This window comes from Nomascus leucogenys, chromosome 10, assembly GCF_006542625.1.
Source record: "Nomascus leucogenys isolate Asia chromosome 10, Asia_NLE_v1, whole genome shotgun sequence".
NCBI lineage: Eukaryota > Metazoa > Chordata > Mammalia > Primates > Hylobatidae > Nomascus > Nomascus leucogenys.
The window spans coordinates 12,678,076-12,703,384 of NC_044390.1; the positions used below are offsets into that span (position 1 = coordinate 12,678,076).

A 25,309-nucleotide genomic window follows, 5' to 3' on the forward strand; every position below is an offset into this window, starting at 1 on the left:
TATTCATATGCTTATATCTATGTACATATAAATAAATATATAAATATATGTAATTATATAAAAGATAGCAATTCTACGTTGTTCTGTATCTTTTGTTTCTCTCTGTATCTTACGGATTCTTTCATATCAAGGTAGATAGAGCTATCTTATCTTTTTAATGATAGCATGGAATTTTCTCATTCTTTGGTTGATGACTATTCAGGTTATTTCTCATGTTTTGCATACTTATGACATCACAAAGTTCCTTTGGAGATATCATTTGTACTTGTTTGAGTATATCTGTAGGATGAATTTGAATCCAGCAGGGGAAGATATGTTCCTGACATCCAGAACAATAATAATTTTTTTTTTTTTGAGATCGAGTTTCGTACTTGTTGCCCAGGCTGGAGTGCAATGGCACAGTCTCGGCTCACTGCAACCTACGCCTCCCGGGTTCAAGCGATTCTCCTGCCTCAGCCTCTTGAGTAGCTGGGATTACAGGCATGCACCACCACACATGGCTAATTTTGTATTTTTAGTAGAGATGGGGTTTCTCCATGTTGGTCAGGCTGGTCTCAAACTCCAGACGTCAGGTGATCTACCCGCCTCGGCCTCCCGAAGTGCTGGGATTATAGGTGTGAGCCACCGTGCCCGGCCAGAATAATAATTCTTTATAATGGTGTTTTCTCATGAAATCTCTCTCCCGCAGAAGGGCTTAGAATGGTCAGTTCACCATTCTTTGTCGGTTTGACCCTTAGGTGAGAGGAACAGAATGTGAGAAGCTTCTCAGACAGGAAAGAGCATGTCATACCCAAAGGAACAGAAATAAAGTGTTTTGTGTGTGTTGTGTGTATTTTCCCCCTTTTTACAGAGCTGCTGCTGCTCCTCTTCTTCTTCTTCCTCTTCCTCCTCCTGTTCCTCTTCTTCTTCTTTGTCTTTTCTTTTTTTTTTTTAAGGTAGAACCTAGCATTTTATTTAGATCTTCATTAAACTGTTGGAATTGAGAACCAGACATATGTAATAAACCTCCAAAAATAGATCCTGAAAGGCACTTTCTGCTTAGGGTGAGCAGTCATGCAATAAGCATGTAAACAAGGTGGCTTCTCTGTATCACACCAGCCAAGTCAGCTTTCTCCATGGCCAGCCACACCAGCTCTGCCCTCCCTTCTGTTAACACCAGCCAGACCCCTTGTAGGTCGAACCCAAGGTTTTTCTGTAGGACACCTTGGCCTACCTAGGAATGCTGGAAACATGTTAAAGGAATCATGGTAATCATGGTACTGAGAGAAAAAAAATTTTTTTAAAGCTGCCATCTGAGGTGATAGCTTCACTGCACTTATGTCACACCCCAGAATAGAATAAATAAGCAATTAGAAAATGTTCAAGTATGAAGGAATTTCCTTTTCCCCGCCAAAAACACTGCTTTCTGAAGGAAGTTGACTTGTCTGTAGCTACACCAGATGTTCAGAAAGCTCATTGGACCTGCTTTTGAAAATAAAACTAAAACCCTGGGAGGTGTTACCGTGCAGTGTGGAGTACTCAGGCTTTCTTATAAAGAAAAAAAAAACGTTATCTGGTACTAAAGTGTGCAACCTTCAGACCCTCAGGTACTGGCCTGTGACTTCCCTGTATGGCATCACAAAGGTGTCAGGTGCCTTTTTTTCTAGAGCTAGGAGTTGGTGAGGTGTGGCTAGTGCTGAAACCATGCATAGGATTGGTTTACTAAATTAAAACCTTACGTGTATGTCCTCCAAAATACAGCTGAAAGTGGAGAGATTTTGATTTGGTGCTGTTAAAGAGGTGGCAATTAAGAGCGTAAGCACCAGGGAGATGGTTTAATGGTAACTGCCTTTTTTTGATGTCAGGCTAGAGCTCCAGCTGGGAACTTGCGTTACATACAAGATTGATCGGATAGGGAACACACCCTGACAAAGAGCTCATAATTAGAAATGGATCAAGTTACAGGGAGGATAAAGGGAAGGCTTCACATTCGTAATAGACCTCAAGACATTACAAATTCATGCTGACAGGGCTGTGGCATTGCCAGACAGTGGCTATAAGTGGAACTACAAGTACTTTATGTGCACATTACAAGGACATTTTCAGCATCTGGTGGGAAAGTCAATGCAATTAGGACTTTGGAGCATTGGATCATAAGGCACAAATGTTCAATTTCAAAGCATTATTTACTACAGTGTTGTTTCTAGGCAGTTACATGGATCACCTACGCTCACTAAATTCATTATTGATAAACAAAACACCTAGGGACAGAATAGCAAGCCCAACTTACCCACAAAAGCTACAATTCATGTCATTGACTAGAGTGACTACAACTGATCAGGTGTTGAAACAGGACAGGAAAACTTAGGAAGGAACGCCCTTTCCCTCAGAGCTTGAAGGCTTCTCTGTTGCCTATGCCAAGAAGTATGGGGAAAAGACTAACACTTTCAATATTTAAGCTTTTTGGGCACTTCCCATGGGAAGCTGTCCCTACCAAAGTGGCCATAGGCTGCAGTCCTCTGATAAATTGGCTTCTTCAGATCCAGATCCCTGGCAATGACCCTAGGGTGGAGATCAAAATTCTTCTTTATAATCTCTAGTAGCTCTCTCTCACTCTTCTGAGAGGTACCATAATGGAAAACAGAGATAGATAATGGATGAGAAACTCCAATAGAATAAGAGACCGTTCTGCACAGACCTCCTTTAACAAGGGATTTGGCCACTGAATGAGCAGCATAAGCAGCTGAATGGTTGACCTTAGTATAATCCTTTCCTCAAAAGGCACCTCCTCCATGAACACCCCAACCTCTATAAGTGTCCATAATGGCTTTCCATCCAGTCATACAAACCAGCATCACCCCGAGGCCCACCAATAACAAGTCTGCCACTTGGCTGTAAGTGGTAGATTGTATCCTCATCAAGGTATTTTGCAGGCACGATGGCTTTGATGACTTTCTCCTTTAGGGCATCCCTCATCTCATCAAGACGAACCTCTTCATCATGCCAAACAGATAAAACAATTGTGTGGACTCTGATGGGAAGCATAGCACCTCAATCCTGCATATACCGCACAGTAACTTGAGTTGTAGAATCAGGGCATAACCAAGGCAAAGTGCCATTATGGCGTAGTTCTGCCAGTTCGGCTTTAAGCTTGTATGCCAAGACAATGGTTAAAGGCCTACATACACTCCTCAGTTTCATCAAGCCCTGGTCTCCAGCACCAATGTCTTCTTCATTTCTGTCAAGATGAACACCTTGAGAAATATTTGGTAACTGTTGCTCCAAGGCTACCAGCACATTATAAGTCTTGTAGTCAAACCCTTTGGAAGAATCATCATATCCAATGTGTTTAATAGCTTCACGAACCATTTTCTGGTAGTCAACAGCAGCTCTGGATGTAATTTCACCTGCAAGAAGGATCATTCCAGTTTTAGCAACAATTTCACAAGCTACTCTGGCATCAGGATTTTGTTGAAGGTGGGCATCAAGGACAGCCTCACTGATCTGGTCACAGATCTTATCTGGGTGGCCTTCCCCCACTGACTCTGAGGTGAAGAGGCACGTGCCCTCCTCAATGAACACCTAGTGGAAGCTGTTGAGCTCCCGTTCATGTTGGTGTTGATGGCAGTGAGTGGAAGTGGCGTTGAGAAGGAGCAGCGGCAAGACGGCGGCTGCGAAATGCGCAAGTTGCAGACGGCATTCTACTCAGAGCATAGAATCAGGGCGTAACCAAGGGTGGTGCGGAGTGAACCAGGGCTTTTTCTCAGTGTGAAAGACAAAAGCCAATGTTGATAGAGCTAAATGAATGAAGGGGAGAGTGATAAGGCAATGACTAGATTATGCATATTTTATAGTCCATGTTAATGAGTTTAGATTTTATGCTAACTACAACAGGAAGCCATTGATGCTTATTGTTAGTAAATTAATGGGAGACATTTTGCCTCTTGGCTTGGGCACTTAACAGTCAGTTATATGATTATTTCCATTAGAAAATGTTTTTCCATTTATAAACAATGAGCTTTACGAATAAAATTGTTTTTCTGAGGGATTTATATATATGCCATTATATATGAAATCTTCCATAGTTCTTTTTTTGAATTAAAAAAACTATAATATTAATATACAATTACTAGCCATGATTTCTTAAGACCAGTTTGTTAATTAAAGGACATTAACTATTAATTCCTTCCCCCCATTTTTATTTAGAGATGATGTAACACTGCTCAGACAAGAGGTCCAAGACCTACAGGCTTCACTTAAGGTAAGAATAAAAATTGTTATACCTTTTTATTTTCAGTGTTTCAGATAATACCTCTTTTTAAATTTACTAATTAAAAATGTTTTTTCTTAGGAAGAAAAATGGTACTCGGAAGAATTAAAGAAGGAATTAGAAAAATACCAAGGGCTGCAGCAGCAAGTAATTGCTTTAACTACTTAAAGCATGTTTATTAGTTGTTTATTTTTATTGTTGAAAACTAAACTTAATACCTTTTGGCAAGCAGGTGGCGGCCTGATATAAATAACTTCCTAATTTGTTTCTCTGTGTTGAATTCTGATGAATGCAAACAAATGTATGAGGAGTGAAGATGTAATTTTTTTAAAGGTGTTCCATTAAAAATGAGTTACTGGATGGGCCCACGCCTGTAATCCCAGCACTTTGGGAGGCTGAGGCTCTTGAGAGGGTTGCTTGAGCCAGGAGTTCGAGACCAGCCTGGGCAATACAGGGAGACCCCTGTCTATACAAAAAATCTAAAAATTAGCTGAGTGTGGTGCCATGTGCCTGTGGTCCCAGCTACTGGAGAGGCTGAGATGGGAGAATCACTTGACCTCTGGATTTCAGGGCTGTGGTGAGCTATGATCTCACCACTGCACTCCAGCCTGGGCAACAGAGCAAGACTCTGCCTCAAAAAAAAAAAAAAAAAAAAAAAAAAAAAAAAAAAAAAAGAATCAGGTACCTGTATATTGTTTTTTTTATACCAGGCTATATTATTCTAATGTTTTGTAATATACCTAAATGGTTAAAAAAATAGGTTCAAACAGTAGTGAGTCTTCAGAGCATTTAAGTTTCTGACAAATTGATAATGACTAAAGTGTCTATTGGTAGGGAAATAAATAATATTTATTTATTATTTATTATGTTAGTGAAGATTGAAAACTGGGAAACCTGTTCTATTAGCAATGTTAAGTTTTTAAAAAACTAAAAAATGTGTATTTGTATATACATGCACACACACGCATATTCTGTATGACTTTACATAAAAATAATACATAGAGAAAAACAAGAAAATCACTGCAGTATCAAAAGTGGTTCTCTTTGAATAGGATTTTTTTGATGTCTTAGATTCTATATAGTTTAATGTGTTTTCTAAGTAAATGCCTTAATTATGATTTTTATGCTGAAATTATATTGATTTTATTCTGAAATTATAGGAAGAATCAAAGATTAACGAAATTTTACCAAATAATTTTACCATAGTCATCATTTGTAAGAATAAAAGTAGTTACCCTTCAGCAATAGTTCTAATATTTTTGTAAAGTAATTAATAATCCCTTTGCATGTTATCTTGGCATATTGTGACTTTCAGTGAGCCTTTTTTGCTTTTTAAAGCCTTTGCACCAAGAATTGGCAGTTGGACTGAAAAAGACAAAAACAAATAAATAAATGACAAGATAATCAGTCTTATTACTACTCAGCTTCTCTAATTGGTGATTCTGTTAACATTAAAGAAGTTTTTAGTAATCCAAAATACTTATAACTCATTTACTCATGTTTTATATAGATGCCATTAATAATTATGGGCTGTATTCTTTTCTGTATCTGAAAACAGAGTGGAAATTGTTTACTACATTTGAGATGACTATTTCACATTTAATAACACTTAAATAACTTCTCCGCAGTGCAAGGTGTAAGTTACCTTGGCAAGAAATTTACCTTTCTGGGAAAATATATTTTAAATACTTATGATTCTTAGCAATCAGTATGTCTTAGTTCAATGTATAGAGAAACAAAAAATCAGATATACTAGGAAATGCCTTATTAAACTCTTTCAGATTGGTATAATTCTTTAAAATATAAAAATAATGCCAAGGTAGTATATTATTTTGTTCTGAATATATGTGACAAATTAAGCCTTATGGAATCTGTTATTTCTGCTTCTTTTAAAGTTGACTTGTCCTGAATTAAAAATTTATGCTTATAAAGCCAATTTTTTTTAGTAGTGATAGTTTGATAGCACTTTTTAACTAATGCAAGTTTTAGTAGTGATAGCTTGATAGCATGTTTTAACTAATGCAAATGTTCAACTATTATAGGTGTTGTGTTTGATTGTAATAAGAAGCATGATTTGAATTATGATTTCGTGAATTGCATGGTTTATTGCCAAAGAGAAATTTTCTTTGGTTCACAGTGCTTAAAAGGGGGAGAAATAACATGAACAAATCTTATGGGGAATATCAATAGATGAGGTATATTAACCATATAGTGGGGTGAGTTCCAAAATTATTAAAGTCTAGTCACTCTATCAGGATGGAAGCAGGCTTTTGTGAAAAGTAAAGTCTAAAAGGGTTGAGGTGTACCTTTTTTTATGAGCAGCCTCTCTGGAGAGATGGCGTCCAAAAAAGTGGAGATCCCGGACAATGGGGATCTCCTGCTGCTAGAGGAGATGTAGGTGTTGGCTGCCGAGACTCAAAGCTCTAAGGCCAACAGGATATGGCCCTGTTGCAGCATGAGCTGCCAGTCTCAAAGAAAGCAGCTGACAAAGTGCAGCCTGCCATGGTCTAAGCTTTCAAAGTATCTTTCAAACTCTTTGGTTAATATGTATTTTGAAGTCCAGTAGTTGAGGTCAGTAGCTCAGATCTGGGGTATGATAAGGTCTGATGTAACACTACTGAAGAGGGGAGAAGTTCATTCCAAGTTCTCACATACGGGGTCTAACAGGTATTACATGCTTGAGCGGAGGGGGATAACACTCCAAGTTCTTATTACAGCAAAATATATAGCATCCATGTAGCAAACTATGTTAGTGTTAGAAATTATTTCAAAGCTACATACTAATACGATTGAATGTTGCCAGTAGACTTAAGTATTTGTTTTATAATCTATATTTATAATTACAATAATTGTGCTATTTATTACTGAATTCATGGAACTTAAGATGACCATAATAACTTCATATATATTAACATACAAAAATATCTATGTTAGAACTAATAAACTGAAGTTAGATCATTATGCTAGTCTGCCTGCTGGTCTCTTACAGATCTGGAAGAATGGAAACCACCAAATTTAAATTTTCACCAAAATCTTACTACTTACCTGAAAGAATGTGACTTTCAGAGATTTTTTAACATTGACAGTTTTAACAGTGTTATCTTTTCCTTTTAATTCATTTGTTTATGTCTTTTGTTTTAATTGAGGAGGCCAAACCTGATGGGTTGGTGACTGATTCATCAGCAGGTAACTTTACTTAAAGCAGATATTTTTTCAGTTTTCTTTTCCTTCTTATTTGTTTTCCCTTCTTTTTCTTCAATGCCTGCCAAATGAATTTTGTTTCATGGTTATGCTTTATGACTCTAAAACGGTGAAGATAATGGTCATATTCTAGGTGTAGAGAGTTACATGTGAACTTCGTAATTTAATCAGTTAACTAAAATTTTAGTTTTCTTAGTTCGTTATATTTTGAAGTAAGAAACTTCTGGAATATTACATTAATATGGTTGTTTAATGACATTTTAATATATTAAGAGTAAGATAGTTTCTTTATGATGAAGTATTAGGAGTTGACTGCATACTTTAATGAATTAAAAGGCCTTGAGATCTTAACCATTTCCAACATCCTGCTGTATAACTAATTTTATCAGAGGAGCAGAATGTTTTCCTTTTTGAGCCAGGCTTGGTGGCTCATGCCTATAATCCCAACACTTTGGGAGACTGATAGGGGAGAGTGGCTTGAACCCAGGAGTTTGAGATTACCCTCTGTGACATAGCGAGACCCCATCTCTTAAAAAAAAAAAAAAAAAAAAGAGTGTATTCCTTTTTGGTCAGTTGATGGATATGGGAAAATAACTGTGAAATGTGAAATCAAAATAACTTTTAATAAAATATTTATAGATTATTTGGCAGTGATTCTAAATATTCATTTCATTTGTATTATATGTTTGTAAATTATGATTTGTACCTTAAATGAAGCAGATATACTTAATTTCTTGAAGTGTCAAAACACTCTACTTGTAATTGGATAATAAACTTAAGTTGATCATCTTTACAACTGTAATGAATATAAGTAATAACAATTTTTAGCATATGTAATTAACATGGTATTTAAATAACTGCGACACTTTTTTGTAGAACTACAGTCTTTGGAACAGCAATTAGAAGAAGCCCAAACAGAAAATTTTAATATTAAGCAAATGAAAGATTTATTTGAACAGAAAGCAGCCCAACTTGCTACTGAAATTGCAGGTAAATTGAGTTAGAATTTTTTAGCCAATAAATCAATCTCATTACCTTTTTGCCATTATATACCCTAGCAATAAATGTAGTATTTTAGTGTGTTAAAGCATTTGTGATAGACTTACAATGGTGATTAATGGAATTTAGTGATTTCAGGGTTGCTATGTAAATTATTTCGTTTGTCCTCTAGCTGCCTTCCTTCAAAGGACTGGTGTTTCTTTGTAAATTCTTCTTGAAATTTAAGAGAAGATACATTTTCTTCTGTGGCATGCTTAAAGATTAAAAAGGAACATTTTAAAGAAATGAATTAAATAATGTAGTATAAATGTAACACTTGGTTATACTATCACATATATATGTTTTTAACGTGCTTTTAGGTAAAATATGTGATTAAGTATACATTAAAATGCTAATTATTAACTTAATGTTGAGTGGAATTTATGTAGACAAACAGTTAATTTTAAGTTCATTTCATGTAATTAGAAGTATAAATTTACTGTATATATTTATGGTTATCTAAGGAATGTGAATTTGAATTAGAGTGATATACAGATATGCAGAGTAATATACAGAAACTTATAAAACTGTCCTCCCCTTAAACTAATATTTATATAACTATCTTTAATTAGATATAAAGTCAAAGTATGATGAAGAAAGGAGTCTTCGAGATGCTGCTGAACAAAAAGTGACACATCTGACAGAAGAATTAAACAAAGAGGCAACTGTAATTCAAGATCTGAAGACGGAACTGGTAATTTAGGAATTATTTATTGAGATGTACTCTTATATACCTTTCTAAATTAAAAATAAAATACATACCCTGAAGGAAAATGTTTAAAAATATAATTTGAGTGAAATCAGGAAATAAGCAATTCCCTATATTCTACCACCTGCATATATATTCCATATATGATTTTTAAAATAAAAATGGAATGTTATGATACATAACATTTTTGTTGTTTCTATCTAAATATCATCTGTCATTTTAGTAGTTTTCATATCTGCATCTCTGATCCTGGTCTTCTCTTGCATGTTAGTTTTATAAATCCATCGGCTTTTAGGGTACTTTGTATTGAATTTCTAGCTTTAATTTCAAATTCAACAAGTATAAAATCAAAGTAATCATGTTTCCTCATTACTGTATTTCTGTTATTGGAACCATACATCTCTAATACTCTCCCAAGACTTAATAATCTTGCATCTGTCCTTGACTTTCTTTCCTTTGTTTAGCTTTCAATAAATATATAAATTAACTACATCCAACCTGCAGCAAACTCTATGCTTTCATTTGCTCCTTCATTTTTATTACCAGTTTCCTAGGATAGAAAAAGAAGGAATTTAGCATTTTCAAGTCACTGTTATGACCAATAGTTGTAGTTTGTGAAGGAAAGGAAAACAAATAAAGTAGTAAGATAATTGTGAATTTACTAGACAGCACCTTGAATATTAATACTATTAAATATGAGGTAGGATGGGAAGAGGAAGTGGCTTATTGTGGGAGAAGATATCAGTGTTCAATGTTTGAAGTCTAAAAATTGATATTGATGATAGTTTCCCTTTTGATTCCTTTGTAGTGAAATGATTCTAAAAATGCGTGTTATTTTAGTTTTTCACTTTAATTTTTAATTAAAATGTGTTGTTTCACAGCTTCAGAGACCTGGTATAGAAGATGTTGCTGTGCTAAAGAAAGAACTGGTCCAAGTTCAAACACTAATGGATAACATGACCTTGGAACGTGAGCGAGAATCTGAAAAACTCAAAGATGAATGCAAAAAATTACAGTCACAATATGCTAGCTCAGAGGTAATGAAGTTCATTGTACTTAAATGTGATTCATATTAGCTTGTGTAGTGTATACTGTTGAGTGAAGCCAGGATTTGAGATTTTTCTGAGTGGCCTATCAAAATATTTGTCTTTCATTTTTGATCTGAATAATATTTGTTTATAGTCAATGTGGTCTCACAGTCAGTATGTTTTGCTTTATAAAGCTAGACACTCAGAGAGGAATATTTTCATAAAGATTATTATTCTGTTTAATAATATATATTGCTGACATGATATTTAAGGTTAAATTTACTCAAGGTTAGTTGATAAATGGTAATTGAGTTTAAAGGAAGAACGATAGCATTTTCTGCAATTATATTACCAATTTTGTTTAGAAAATATATTTGAGAAATGCTTATTTTGTAATAAGCTTATTTCTTCTTTTTTTTTTTTTTTGAGACGAAGTCTTGCTCTGTCACCCAGGCTGGAGTGCAGTGGCGTGATCTCAGCTCACTGCAACCTCCACCTCCCTGGTTCAAGCGATTCTTCTGCCTCAGCCTCCCAAGTAGCTGGGATTACAGGTGCCTGCCACCACGCCTGGCTAATTTTTGTATTTTTAGTAGAGATGGGGCTTCACCATGTTGGCCAGGCTGATCTTGAACTCCTGACCTCAGACGGTCTGCCTGTCTCGGCTTCCCAAAGTGTTGGGATTACAGGCGTGAGCCACCGCACCCGGCCATAAGCTTATTTCTAACTGATGGACTTTGAATTATGAATTTGAAAGACGTCTTAAAAGAAGCTAGTCTAACATTCAATCCAGGACTTCCCTTTATGGCAACCCTGATAAGTGATCCACAATCCTTTCTAGGTGGTGTAGGATGTGTATATTTTTTCCTAAGTCTATTTTATTGAGCTGACATTTGTTTCCCTGTAATTTACATGCGTTGGTTCTGGTTCTGTTCTTAGGAATTACACAGAATAAATTGTTCCTCTTTCCACATGAGGTATTTGAAGACTGCTCCTATTTATTCTGAGTATTTTCTCTTCCAAGATAAACATTTTCAGTTCTTCTGCTATTTCTTACATGACATGACTTTGGCCTGTAAATCCCTTGTATAATTATGTCAGCATTCAACAAACTCTAAGATATATAATACATAAATTTGTTTAAAAATCCTAGCCTTTGTCCTTTTTACTTTATTATGGGAGACATTTTGTTATGACTACTATTATTTGTAGTCTTTAAGCTCCCTTATGTAAAGTAGACTTCTGATTTTTATATTTTCAGTTTAAAAAGTTGTTACCGTAACATTTTAATTTGAATCTCTTTCTTAGAGTTTTGTAACTGGTGATCTAAAAGCCACTCTATTCACAAATAGTAACATGTCATCAAGCTTTGGGGTATAAGTATTATAGATAACCCATGTCTAATTCATTTTTAAAAATCTTTCTTCTTTATCTTATGGGAAGGGGTGGTGAAAGTTTGTGGATATAACACACATAGGCATGTAAGGCCTTATGATGCCTAACACTTCACTCTCTAACTTATGATATTTGGATGCAGTTTTTCCAAAATTGACACTTTGTAGCCCAATTAACACTTAATTCCAAAAATTTTCAAACTATTTCAGGTGGTTCATGAACTTACTGAAGCCAGTTAAAAGCTCTTGTCCTACTGGTATTATTAATCAGTAAAAGGCAATGATTATAAGTACAAATGTGGAATCAAGGAGAGGCTGAATCAAAGAAGTCTCATGAGGAAAAGTGCTATTCAGATGTTAATGTTAAAATACCTAAACCAGGGTGAACCCAGTCATTTATTTCTTTGTATCAGTAAGAAATATTTTTGATTAGATATGTCTGCCTATTGGTATTTCTCAAATTAAAAAAAAAATACACTCTCTTTTGATTAAAAAATATCTTAAATGCTATTTGAAATTTTAAAATAAATGTATTATGGTCACTAAAATAGAACCAAATTAATGGCAGTTTTAGGAATATGTATTTTAAAGTTGAGTCCTGTCTGACTTATTCCAGCTGCAAGTTTTGGAGTTATGCATATACTTTGAAACAAATAGAACATTAACAAGGAAAATAAATTTACATGTTTACTTGCATTTAAAAAAATATAGGCTGAGTATGGTGGCTCACCTCTATAATCCCAGGACTTTGGCAGGCTGAGGCAGGCAGATTGCTTCAGTCCAGGAGTTTAACCAGCCTGGGCAACATGGTGAAACGCTGTCTCTATAAAAAGTTAGCCAGACGTGGTGGCACGTACCTGTACTCCCAGCTAGGGGGGAAGCTGAGGTGAGAGTATTGCTTGAGCCCAGAAGGTTGAGGCTGCAGTGAGCCATGATCACACCACTGCACTCTAGCCTGGGCGATAGAGGCAGACCCTGTTTCAAAAAAAAAGGTGAGAATATAATATAACTTGTTAATGGGAAGACATTTCTAAGTAATATTTTATTTAAGAGTTACTCTAATTTAAGAATTACTCATTTCTAAGTAATATTTAAGAGTTACTCTAATATAAATTCTTATTTAAGAATTTATAGTGTTTTATGAATTTATATTTCTATTGTAGATTAAAATACCTTTATATCTAAGGAGAATAAGTCATTTAAGATGAAAAAGCTATGATTAGAGTTTTTTTGTTTTTCTTTATTTAACAAATTATTTTTGGTAGAGATGGGGTCTTGCTATGTTGCTTAGGCTGGTCTTGACCTCCTGGCTTTAAGCAGATCCTCCTGCCTTAGTCTCCCAAAGTGTTGGTATTAAAGGTGTGAGTCACCACACCCGTTCTATGACTAGAGTTATGAAAGAGAGGGAGGTGAAAGAATTTAGTGTCTCCCTCCATCGTCTCCTGCTGCAAACAGGGCTTTGTAGGAAACAGTGATTTTTTTTTTTTTTTTCTAGAAAAGGTATTTCTAGGAAAGAATGAAAATGGCTTAGAAATCAGTTCTTTGTGTCTTCATTTAAATTTTCATAAAAATTTACCTTTTCAAGAATTTGGAAATAAATTTAGAAAGGAACTTATTTGTGCTGAGTAACTGAATAGGTGATTTAATATTTCATTATATTTTTAATAAAATAATAATACTTATTACCTATTTAATATGTAGTGATGAATGAGACATTGTTTATGTTAAAATATTTTGAATAACTTTAGGAAATGGTAACTTAAGAGTCAGAATAATATTATTATTAGAAACAAACTCTTACTCTTTTGAGCACCAGTAGGTTTTGGATACTATGTTAGGCACTTAAAATGTGGTCTCATTTGTTTCTTATAACCCTGTAAGTTAACTATTAAGCATGTTTTACATATGAGGAATCTGAGAGGCAATGAGGTTAAGTAAATTGTTCAAGGTCACACCTAATATAAAAGCTAGGGTTGGAACTCAGGTTTTATCCAAAGCCTGTGTTATTCCCTTTTTATTATGTTGTCTCCTAATTTAGGTGGTCTGATGATTGCCTTTTAAGTAAATTTGTGCTATTAATCTTGTCCTAATACTTATTGGTAATTACTTTTCTTATTTTGCCATATTGTATGTTGTAATATTTGTATTGGGTAATAGCTTAAAATACTTTTGAGTTGTGTCATACCATTTCCATATGAAAAAAATTACTAATTACTTCATCTCATTTATTTGTTTGTAACTGCATTTGTTTTTTTGCTTTTCCTTATTCTGAATATATGACATGTTTTATTAATTTATTAAAATTCAATTCTAGTTATTTTCAATTAAGTATGTTAGTGAATTATAGGACTTAATACAACAATTTTTATTATAGATGTTGCTGTTTTTATCAAATCTAAATATTGGCATCAGAAACAAAACATATACAAAGGAATTAAAGAAGCTAAAAATTTATTTTTAAGGGCCGGGTGCAGTGGCTCACACCTGTGATCCCAGCACGTTGGGAGGCCCAGGTGGTGGATCACCTGAGGTCAGGAGTACAAGACTAGCGTGACCAACATGGTGAAACCCTGTCTCTACTAAAAATACAAAAAATCAGCCGGGTGTGTGGTGGCACATGCCTGTAATCCCAGCTACTTGGGAGGCTGAGGCAGGAGAATCCCTTGAACCCGGGAGGTGGAGGTTGCAGTGAGCCAACATCATGTCACTGTACTTCGAGCCTGGGCAACAGAGTCAGACTCTGTCTCAAAAAAAGAAAAAAATTACTTTAAAATGTCAAGTAAACATTTATTTTAAACCAAATTAATGGCAATTTTAGGAATATGTATTTTAACATTTAGCTCATATAAATGTTTATTTGACTAGTATACCTAGTTGGGGCTGAAGATACATAATCTGGTGTACATTATTAACTATGTATATCTTTGTGTTTATTATTTTCATTGAACGCATACCTTATGAATTCATTGACTTCTTTTTGCCTGGGTAGTTTTGAAGGCATATAGAAAATATCTCATTCTAAAGCATTTGAAAATTCTTTATAAATAATTGGCTGTTTTATGGATTGGAAATTGAGGATTTAAAGGTTAAAAAGTATATTTATAAAAATCTACATTATTGAAAATATCTAAGCTGTAATCAACTTATATTTGGTGTAGTATTTAATGGAAATGATTTTTAAAGAATTTTACTTTTTTCCAAATAAACTCATTTGAATCCCAGTTTTAAGTGCTAAAATGTTTATGTAGATATGGAAAAAGTATGAGTATACCCATGCATAGCTATGAAAGTATTTAAATATCTTTTAAAGTATGCTTATTTAAGAGACTAGACGTGTGGGCATGTTTGGTCATTTTAATTATGTGCTCAGTGTGTACTTTTGTCAGTGTTGTCTGCCACCTTTCATCCACCATTTTGTTATTATTTTTTCTGCTTTCTAATGGAGATGCTTAAACTTGAGGTAATGTGATTTGGGGAGGCGTTTTAATATTAATAATACCCTTAATGTGTCACCTTCAATTGTTATATGACAATTTTATGTTTTAAGGCAATCTTAGAACTTCGAAGACATGCTCATTTTTGTTTTGCTAATCATGCATAGCTTCAACCATTTTAAAATGATTATTTACTTATAGTTGTAGCATATTAAAACTAATTTTAATTCTAATGCATCAGCAGGATGTTTGCTTGAAATATCATTCCTTATTTTGTAATGTAAAGTTTTTTAGTAAAAATTCAGTATTGAATTCAGTAACATTTCAGAAAATCAAGGAAGTGCAAACTGTTTTATAGGATCTAATATATTGTTTCCTTGGAAATAAATATCTATTATCTCTTTGGAGGTATAATTACTCATTCCTTTAGTGAGTTTTTTTGGGTCTACCAAGTGTCAGGGACTACTTTAGGTGTGGGGATTAAAATACTGAATAAGACAGAATGCTTGCTCCCATAAGGCTTAATCCTTTGTGGAAATCAAACAACAGACTGTACAAGTACACTGAATCATGATGGAAAGCTAGGTAATAATAAGGGCTGCGAGGAAGAAAAATAAAGCACGTATGGGCGGTAGTGGAAGTGGGAATACTGTAGAACAGTTTTAGAGTGGTCGGGGAAGATCTCATGGAGGATATGTGTGAGAAGAGTGAAATAAGCAAGAGTCAGAGTTAAGCAGTGAGAGCTAAGATTCTCAGGAGGAGGTTAAAGTCCAAGGCACATACAAGCTTGGCCTATTAGAGAAGAAAGTCAGTATGAATAGAGATCTTTGAACTTCACCCATAGTGATATCTGAAGAGGGAATGTATTTACTTTTTTTCTTTTGTAATTATTGTCTGTCTTTAATCTTTATTTTTTCCCCAAATATAAATGTAATATGTGATTATTATAAAAGATTAATGATTCATAATGTGCAATAGAAAAGGGGAAGCCTTTCCAGAATTCACTCTCCTCACTCCTCTTCTTCATAACTAAGGTTGCTCTCTGGATGTATAAGTGTTCCCAAATCTTTTCTTATTGTCCCCTTGAGTAAATTTTAAAGTTTCAAGTGCTGGAATTTATCTATATAAAAATTTTAGTTTTCACAATATCCAAATTTGTTTTACAAAGTGTAAATGATACACTTAATGTCCAGTTTTTTAGTTGTTAACCTTATACAGTAAGAGCATATCTAAAAGCTATAAAATAGGATACAAAAAAGCTATAAAATAGGATATTTTTGGAGTATGTTTGCTTTACATTTTCCTTATTTAATAAGGAAAATTCTATTCTTATTCTTACTAGAAATTCTTATTTCTACATGTTGGAATTTATCAGCAAGATAGACCTTATACTTGGCTTACTAAATTTTATGAACTTCAATATGAAATCATGATATTTTAATGAGATATACACGTAATTTACATTTTAATATATACTGTTATTATTTCTGTGCATTATGTGCCAGGAACCTGTGCAAATTTTTTGGACAAGATATTTACAAGTAGGGATTTAAATGTGATATTTTATTTTGTAATAAATTGGCATTTTTGCTATATGATTAAAACATAGTTAAAATAGTCAAATTGTTACCCTACTAACAGAAAAATTTTGAGATTCAAAATTATTAGAAATAGTAACTTGAAATAAACTCACAATAACTAAATCCATTTTGAGATTACATGTTCAGTTTAAGACAGATGGTTTTAGGGTAGGCCTTTGAGTGTAGTTGAAAATACATGAATATTTCAACATTTCTTCTTTGAATTGTATAAGATTATATATATATTAACATATCGGCTGTTACATATGATACTGAAGCACTGTGTATAAGGTGTAACAATATGGTAATGTTACAGATTGCCTTTCATTATATCAGAATTTGTACATTTAAGTGAATGTTTTCCCAAAAAGGTCAGGCCATGCACATATCTCAGACATACTCCATTCCTAAAAGCATTTTTGAAAGTTATTTTAATTGACTTTTAGTCCATTTGGAACACACTAAAAAAACTAATTTTGTTAATTTATGGTTATTAAAATAAGCTCAAGAATTTGATCATTCAGTCCAATCACTTACCTTCTGATTTTTAAAATAAGCCCGTTATTAAAATAAAATGGTTATTAAATAAAATAATTATTAAAATAAAATAAGCCCAAGTGTTTGATCTTTCAGTTCAGTCACTTACCTTGCTTATAAACTTGGTGGTTTCCAAAACTTAAAATCAAAGCCACCATAAAATGGATGAGGATACACCACCACTGAGAATCCCTTAAAAAAATAAGTTCCACACACTCTGGAAGGGTTTCCAAAAGAAGAGCAGCCAATGATCTCTTAAATAATACCATCGTTGCCGTGATAAGTTAGTAGCCTTCTGAGATTTCTCCCTTGAAGATGAAAGCACTCATTTGTAATATATGATATGAATAAGTATTTATAAGTATTAAGAAAAAATTTAAAACTTGTATCTTATATTATGAAGTTTATTCAGTAATAAAGAAATAGACACTGGAAATGATTGTAACTTTATAAATAAAGTGGAAAGTAAAGCCAATAAGCAATATTAGAAATATTAATATAATAGAAAGTTATTTTGTCAGTGTCATTTGCAGCAGACCATACTTAAAAAAAAAAAAATACTGTCTTCCTCTCTAATGGTTCAGCTTTTATGTATTAGAAATTTATATTTCCAAGACCTTTGCTTACCTCTCTTTCTCTTATATTATTTTTAAATGATCAAACTGTTGCTTTAGTAATAAAAAGTGATTTTCACATTTTTAAAAATATTAAAATGGGCTGGGCTCAGTGGCTCATGGCTGTAATCCCAGGAGGCTGTAGTGGGAGAGTCGCTTGAGCCCTGGAGTTGGGGACCAGCCTAGGCAACATAGTGAGACCCTGTCTCAACAGAAAATAAAAAAATTAGCTGAGCGTGATGGCACACACCTGTAGCCCTAGCTACTTGAGAGGCTGATGTGGGAGGATTGCTTGAAGCAGGGAGGCTCAGAGCTACAGTGAGCTGTGATCGTACCACTTCACTCAAGCCTGGGTGACAGAGCAAGACCCTGTCAAAGAAAAAAAAAAAAAAAAAATTAAAATGCACTAAAGCAAGTTCATGCCTAACGGTTATACCTGACCATATAGTGATCTAGCTTAAGGAAGCTGTGTATAACTTCAGCTTGGTAACTTCTTTGGACAAAGACATTTTCATTACAATTTAGAAAGATGATTCACCAATATCAAGCTCTGTGTTGCATGTTTGCATATACATGTCTGAAAGTAAAAGGATAATTTTATGCTATAGAAGTTGGGAGGAAATGTAGATATAACTGGCATATTATCTTTAAATTCTGGAAGATTGAAGTATAGAGTTTAAGAACCAGTAAATTTAGGTTTGCAGTTTGATACTTCAGAAACTTAAAGTAGGATGCCAAATTTTCATTTTATGTATTACTAAATAAATGAAGTTGTGCATCTTGGATAAATTGTAAAAATTTGTCATAAGCCGTAAAAAGCATAATGTGGCAGTATAGGTGGCAGGATAAAGAACAAAATTGAAAATTCCAACAACAAAAAATTTGTTTTCTTAAAACCTTTATATACTTTCATTTTTTTATCTTTTAAAAAATTTAGTTTGCTTTAATTTTTTTTTTGTTTTGTTAGGCCACAATAAGCCAGCTAAGGAGTGAACTTGCCAAAGGCCCCCAGGAAGTTGCTGTATATGTACAGGAACTACAAAAACTGAAAAGTTCAGTTAATGAATTAACACAAAAAAATCAGGTGAGAATTTTAAAGCTATATATAATAGCAAATTGATTTTATGTATTTTAAATATTAATCTTACATAATTTAAAAAATGTATTGGCATAGTACAGTATGACTTATTTTTTTTTTTAGTGTTTAACATGTTCACATTATTGTGCAAACCAATCTCCAGAACTTTTTTCATTTTGCAAAGTTGAAATTCTGTAACTGTTAACTCTACATTCCTCCTTCTCTCTAGCTCCTGGAAGCTTCCATTCTACTTTCTATCTCTAAAATTTGACTACCCTAGGTGCCTCATATAAATAGAACCATACAGTATTTGTCTTTTAAAAATGTTGTTTTTTTAATTTTTTCAACCTTGGGTTACTACATCCAACAGTATTTGTCTTTTTGTGACGGACTTATAGTGTCCTCAAGGTTCATTCATGTTATAGCTTCTGTCAGAATTTGTTTTTAAGGCTGAATAACATTTTATTGTATGTATATATGTTATTCATTCATCTGTTGATAGACATTTAGATTGCTTCAATCTTTTGGCTGTAATGCTACTTTCAACATGGCTGTACAAATATCTCTTTGTCACGTTGCTTTCAATTCTTTACCTGTAAGTGGCATTGGTAGATCATATGATAATCCTATTTTTAATTATTTGAGGAACTGCCATACTAATTTTCATGGTGGCTGTAACCCTTTTATATTCCCACCAACTGTACCAGGGCTCCAGTTTCTCTACATCCTCACCAACACTTATTTTCTTTTTCTTTTTTGAGATTAGCCATCTTAATGGGTATAGGGTGGTGGTATCTCATTGTGGCTTTGATTTGCATGCCCCTAATGACTATGTTATTGAACATCTTTTAATATGCTTACTGGCCATATGCAACAAAACTGGATTTCATTGTTGTTATTGAGTTGTAGGAGTTCTTTATATATTCTAGATATTAACCCCTTATCAGATATGTGATTTGCAAATATTTTATCCCATTCTGTAGAAATGTTAAATTTTGATATAGTCTAATTTATCTACTTTCATTTTTGCTAAGGTCTATTTGGTGTCATATCCAAAAAATCATTGCTAAACCTAGTGTCATGAAGCTTTTCTTTTGTTTTCTTCTAAGAGTTTTCTAATTTTTAGGTCTTATGTTTAGGTTTTTGATCTATTTTGATTTAATTTTTGTATATAGTATAAGGTAAGGGTCTAATTTTATTCTTTTGTTCATGGATATCCATTTTTCCGAGCAACATTTGTTGAAAAGACTGTCCTTTCCCCATTGAATAATCTTGGCACCCTTGTCAGAAATTATTTGACCATTGTCTTAGTCTGTTTGGGCTCCTATAATAAGATACTATAAACTGGGTAGATTATAAACAATAGAAATTTATTTTTTACTATTTTGGAGGCTGAGATGTTCAAAATCAAGGCACTAGCAGATTTGGTGTCTGGTGAAACATTGCTTTCTGGTTCATAGATGGTGCCTTCTCACTGTGAAAAGAACAAGAGACCTCACTGGGGCCTCTTTTGTAATTCCATTCGTGAGAACTCAACCCTGAGGACCTAATTACCTCTGAAATGCCCCACCTCCTAATACCATCTCCTTGAGGGTTAGAGTTTCACTATATGAATTTTGGGGGGACACAGACATTCTGACCATAGCAACAATATTTGCAAAGGTTTATTTCTGGCTCTCTATTCTATTCCATTGGACTCTATGTCCATTTTTATGCTAGTACCACACTGTTTTGATTATTGTAGCTTTGTAATAAGTTTTAAAATCAGGAAGATTAGCCTTCAACTTTGTTTTGTATTTTTAAATGTTAATATTTTCTGCATTGTTTCTTTACAAATGAGCAACATTGGCCAGGCGCGGTGGCTCACGCCTGTAATCCCAGCACTTTGGGAGGCCAAGGCAGGCAAATCACCTGAGGTCAGGAGTTTGAGACCAGCCTGGCCAACATGGTGAAACCCCATTTCTATTAAAAATACAAAAATTAGCTGGGTGTGGTGGCACATGCCTGTAATCCCAGGTACTTGGGAGGCTGAGGCAGGAGAATCACTTGAACATGGGAGGCAGAAATTGCAGTGAGCCGAGATCATGCCACTGCACTCCAGCCTGGGCCACAGAGTGAGATTCCATCTCAAAAAAAAAAAAAGAGCAACATATAGTATTTTGTTTGGGGGTAGGGGAGGTACTAATATTAATACTTTTTCCCTTTGTCTTTACTTTTTTGGTGGTGGGGCAGTAGAGAGTTATTAAACTCTTTTATTTAAAGATGTGAGTGTGTTGGTTCAGTTGTAATAACTTGAACATTTTTGGTGAAATATAATAAGGAAAAAGTCAAGAAAGAAAAAAATAGGGTATAAGGGAATAAAGAGAAATATAATTAACTATAAATATTAAACCTCCTGCCAACAGCCATGTGTATGAGCTTGAAAGTAGATGCTCCAATCCTAGTCAAGTTTTCAGAAACTGTAGCTCTGGCCAGCAGCTTACTATAACCTCATGAGAGACCCTGAGGTGAAATCACCCAGTTAAGCCACTTCTAGATTCCTGACCCTCAAAAACTATATGATATAATAGATATTGTTTTAGGCTGCTGCCATGAAGTTTCAGGGTAATTTGCTGCCCTTGGCAAGCACTTCTTTTTACATTCTCAAAATGATTAAGGACTCCAAAGAGCCATTTTTGGGGTGAGGTTATATCTATGGACACTTGCCATATCAAAATTTACAAGGAATTTAAAAATATTAATTTATTTAAAAAACATTAACTCATTAAATATTAACATAAATAACATTTCTTATGAAAAATGACCATTTTCTAAAACAAAATAATTCAGCAAGAATAGTTGTGATGTTTCACATTTTTGGAAACCTCTTTAATGTCTAGCTTAATACAGGACAGATAGATTCTCATATCTGCTTTTACATTAAATCTATTGTAGTATATGGTTGAAGTATATGAAGAAAATTTAGTCTCACACAGATATGTAGTTGGAAAAGGAAGGAATATTTTAATACCTTTTTCAGATAATGTGGCTCTCTTTATTTGATACTGTGCTCAAATTTGATAATAGTGTCTTAAAAGTTAGTTACAATGTAGAATCTGAAACCCAGTCAGTGGACTTTTTGTACCCTGTAACATTAAAATTTGGTCTATCTTGCCTTTTGAGTGGATCTTTTCCTGTGGGTGATTTTGTAAGATCATGCATTAGTCATGTGGAAAATATTGGTTCACTGAGTTACTCAGATCTTCCAAATTTTGGTACATTTTATTGTACAATGTAAAAACAGTCACATTTGTCAATATCACCATCAATCTCAGAATAGGCTTTAAATATGAGGAAGCTGTCAAGCTCATGGTGGTGGATACATGTTTTCCAAAATTCTAAGCTGTATTTGAAAGCTTGAGTTTTATCACTGGCAACAAATACTATCAATTCTATTCTTTTTTTTTTAATAATGTAAATTAAAATTCTTTTTATTGCTATATTCCCAACAGATAATGATCAACTTTTATTTTTTATTTTTTATTATTATACTTTAGGTTTTAGGGTACATGTGCACAATGTGCAGGTTTGTTACATATGTATCCATGTGCCATGTTGTTTTGATGCACCCATTAACTCGTCATTTAGCATTAGGTATATCTCCTAATGCTGTCCCTCCCCCCTCCCCCCTCCCCCCACCCCACAACAGTCCCCAGAGTGTGATGTTCCCCTTCCTGTGTCCATGAGTTCTCATTGTTCAATTCCCACCTATGAGTGAGAACATGTGGTGTTTGGTTTTTTGTCCTTGCGATAGTTTACTGAGAATGATGTTTTCCAGTTTCATCCATGTCCCTACAAAGGACATGAACTCATCATTTTTTATGGCTGCATAGTATTCCATGGTGTATATGTGCCACATTTTCTTAATCCAGTCTATCGTTGTTGGACATTTGGGTTGGTTCCAATTCTGTTCTTTAAAGTGACAGATTCCCTTCCTGCTCAAGTCCGAATATTAATAGTTTGTCGGTCTTTCTAGTAAAAGTGGTGTTTCATAAAAAAAAAAAAGTGTGGCTAGTTCAGTATAACTCAATCACATGAGTACTTTTCTTCATGACAACTGTATTATACTTTGGTGTGAAGCAGAAATGGTCCATGTATACTTTCTATTTTTTATTTTTCTTGCTACTACAAATATTCAAATATTATAGCTATGAACATTCATATATAAATCTTATGCATTTGTACAAGAATTTCTCTATGTTAGATACTTGAAGTGAAATTCCTGTCCTGTAGGGCAGACACATGCTCAGATTTACTAGATGACCTCCAGCTATTTTCCAAAGTAATTATACCAGTTTACCATTGCCCCTTTCCCCATCAATTCTTGGTGTTGATTGATGTTTAAAATATAATCTTCTTTCATAGCTGTGCTTTTCCCTAGTAAACCTCTAGATCCTTGCTCCTGTTTTATATCCTGTCAAACTACACGTAGAAAACTTCTACATAATTTAGTTTTGCCTTTGTCCCTCTGTTTGATTTTTAATTTCTTTAAACTCAGAGCTTACCTTCTATCTCTTGGAAGCTGACCAGGATATGTAGAGTAGCAATTTGCAAGCAGTGAGTGTTTATGATCAGTGTTATTTATTATGTATTTCTCAAACATTAAGCTACTAATAGAGGACATGATTTGATATTGGTAGCTGAAATGTACAGTCAAATACTCTAGCACACATTTTGTGTGTGTGTTGTGTGTGTATGTATATTCACACATGCACATTATTGAAAGAAGTCCTGTGGCTATTTTATGAATAATACGTAGAATCAAGATTATTTTAGTGTGTTAGAATTGGAACATTTCTTATTAGGGAATAATAAGACCTTCTACTAATCTTAATAATGCTTTACATAAATTTAACACTTTGCAGTTTTGTTTTGTTTTTCCCAAAGGGTTTCTCTGTTTGGGATTTGGTCACCAGTCAGTGCAAGCCCAGAGTTGCATCTGCCTTTTCTTATTATCCTCACTATCTGCCTCTCTCACCTCTCCTTACCCCATGTCTTTGGTAAACCATAATTATTGACAGTGATGATTTTCAAGTGCTTTGAATTTGGAATCTCTCTACTTGGTTGTTTGAAGGCTATTACATGAAATGTCCTGGGCAGCTTTTGTGGGTCACAGGTAGTATCAACGTGGATAGGTAACATTGTAATATATAATGGATGGAAAAGATAATTGCTTTTGTGTTACTGTCAAGGTTTTCAGGTTTAAACCAGTGTTTTATAATTAGTAGCCTTGAAAACTTAAAAACACAATGGAAAAACTGAAGGAACTTTCTTCCTAGTTTTTAATAAAAATAACTTCTGACATTTAAACAGCTCAATTAACTGTTTCCTTATAAATTCTAAACAATTATATTGCTGATCTATGGTCACTACAATATAATATAGGTCATTGGAAGAGACAGAGATATTTTTTGGGTCTCACCATTCATCCATTTTCTGTCCTCCATTGCTCTCCTTTTTCACCAGTCCCAGTTCTAAGATGCTCACATGCCAAAGTGGGAGGCAGATTTGGTCAGTAGTTATTGTGTCGCTTGTATTATCACTGCATTGCAAAGTGGTACATTAATAAGAACAGTATAGTACAGTAGTCACAGACATTCTTAAATCTCAGCTTTGCCACTTACTGGCTGTGACACTAAGTCTCTGAAAGTCTGTTTACTCTCCTGCTAAGAAATATTATTATACCCACTTACCTCTTAGGATTAATAGGAACATTACATAAATTAATAGAAGGTAAAGTGCTTGTTGAGTTTTAGTAAGCACTTTAGTGAATGTGAGTTGTTGTTGGTTTTTTTTTTTTCTTTTTAAATGAGACAGAGTCTCAGTCTTTTGCACAGGCTGGAGTGCAGTGGTGCGATCTCAGCTCACTGCAACCTCCGCCTCCCGAGTTCAAGCGATTCTCCTGCCTCAGCCTCCTGAGTAACTGGGATTACAGGTATGCACCACCATGCCCAGCTAATTTTTGTATTTTTAGTAGAGATGGGGTTTCACCATGTTGGTCAGGCTGGCCTCAAACTCCTGATTTCGTGATCTGCCTGCCTCGGCCTCCCAAAGTGCTAGGATTACAGATGTGAGCCACCGCACCCGGCTGGTTGTTGTTTTTAATTGTTAAGTGTTGTGATAGAGGATTGGGTCAAGGCCAAGGTGAGAGTTTTCCTAATTTACTGCCTAGTAAATCAGAAAAGGCTTTTGTATAAAACATAACTTTTTAGCTGAGTCTTTAAGGTTGCTAAGGAGCATTTCACATGGCAGAGGGGTTAAGACATTTCATTTTGAGAGCTAGGTGTACAAAAGGCATAGAACAATGTAAGAGCATATGTATCTCATAAATTAAGAGACGTTGGCGAGCTACAAAGTAGTTTAATTTGTTCATTCTCACCAAGCTATTCTGAGGAACAAGTGAGATGAGGT

General features: G+C 34.3%; 1 protein-coding gene and 1 pseudogene across 2 annotated transcripts in view; one reads left to right on the forward strand and one right to left on the reverse strand.

Annotated features, from left to right (window-relative positions):
- The window catches only part of EEA1 (early endosome antigen 1), a 157,069-nt gene that overhangs the window by 67,695 nt on the left and 64,065 nt on the right, over positions 1 to 25,309 (forward strand). The window contains exons 4-11 of one of the 2 annotated variants that reach the window (XM_030819863.1): positions 4,186 to 4,240; positions 4,331 to 4,396; positions 7,396 to 7,435; positions 8,327 to 8,440; positions 9,061 to 9,182; positions 10,079 to 10,234; positions 15,062 to 15,076; positions 18,749 to 18,865. In XM_030819863.1, the coding sequence (XP_030675723.1) occupies positions 4,186 to 4,240; positions 4,331 to 4,396; positions 7,396 to 7,435; positions 8,327 to 8,440; positions 9,061 to 9,182; positions 10,079 to 10,234; positions 15,062 to 15,076; positions 18,749 to 18,865 (685 nt within the window). The remainder of the gene's footprint in view (positions 1 to 4,185; positions 4,241 to 4,330; positions 4,397 to 7,395; positions 7,436 to 8,326; positions 8,441 to 9,060; positions 9,183 to 10,078; positions 10,235 to 15,061; positions 15,077 to 18,748; positions 18,866 to 25,309) is intronic. The other variant, XM_003259658.2, reaches the window with a different exon arrangement.
- LOC105738316 lies at positions 2,427 to 4,116 on the reverse strand (annotated as a pseudogene).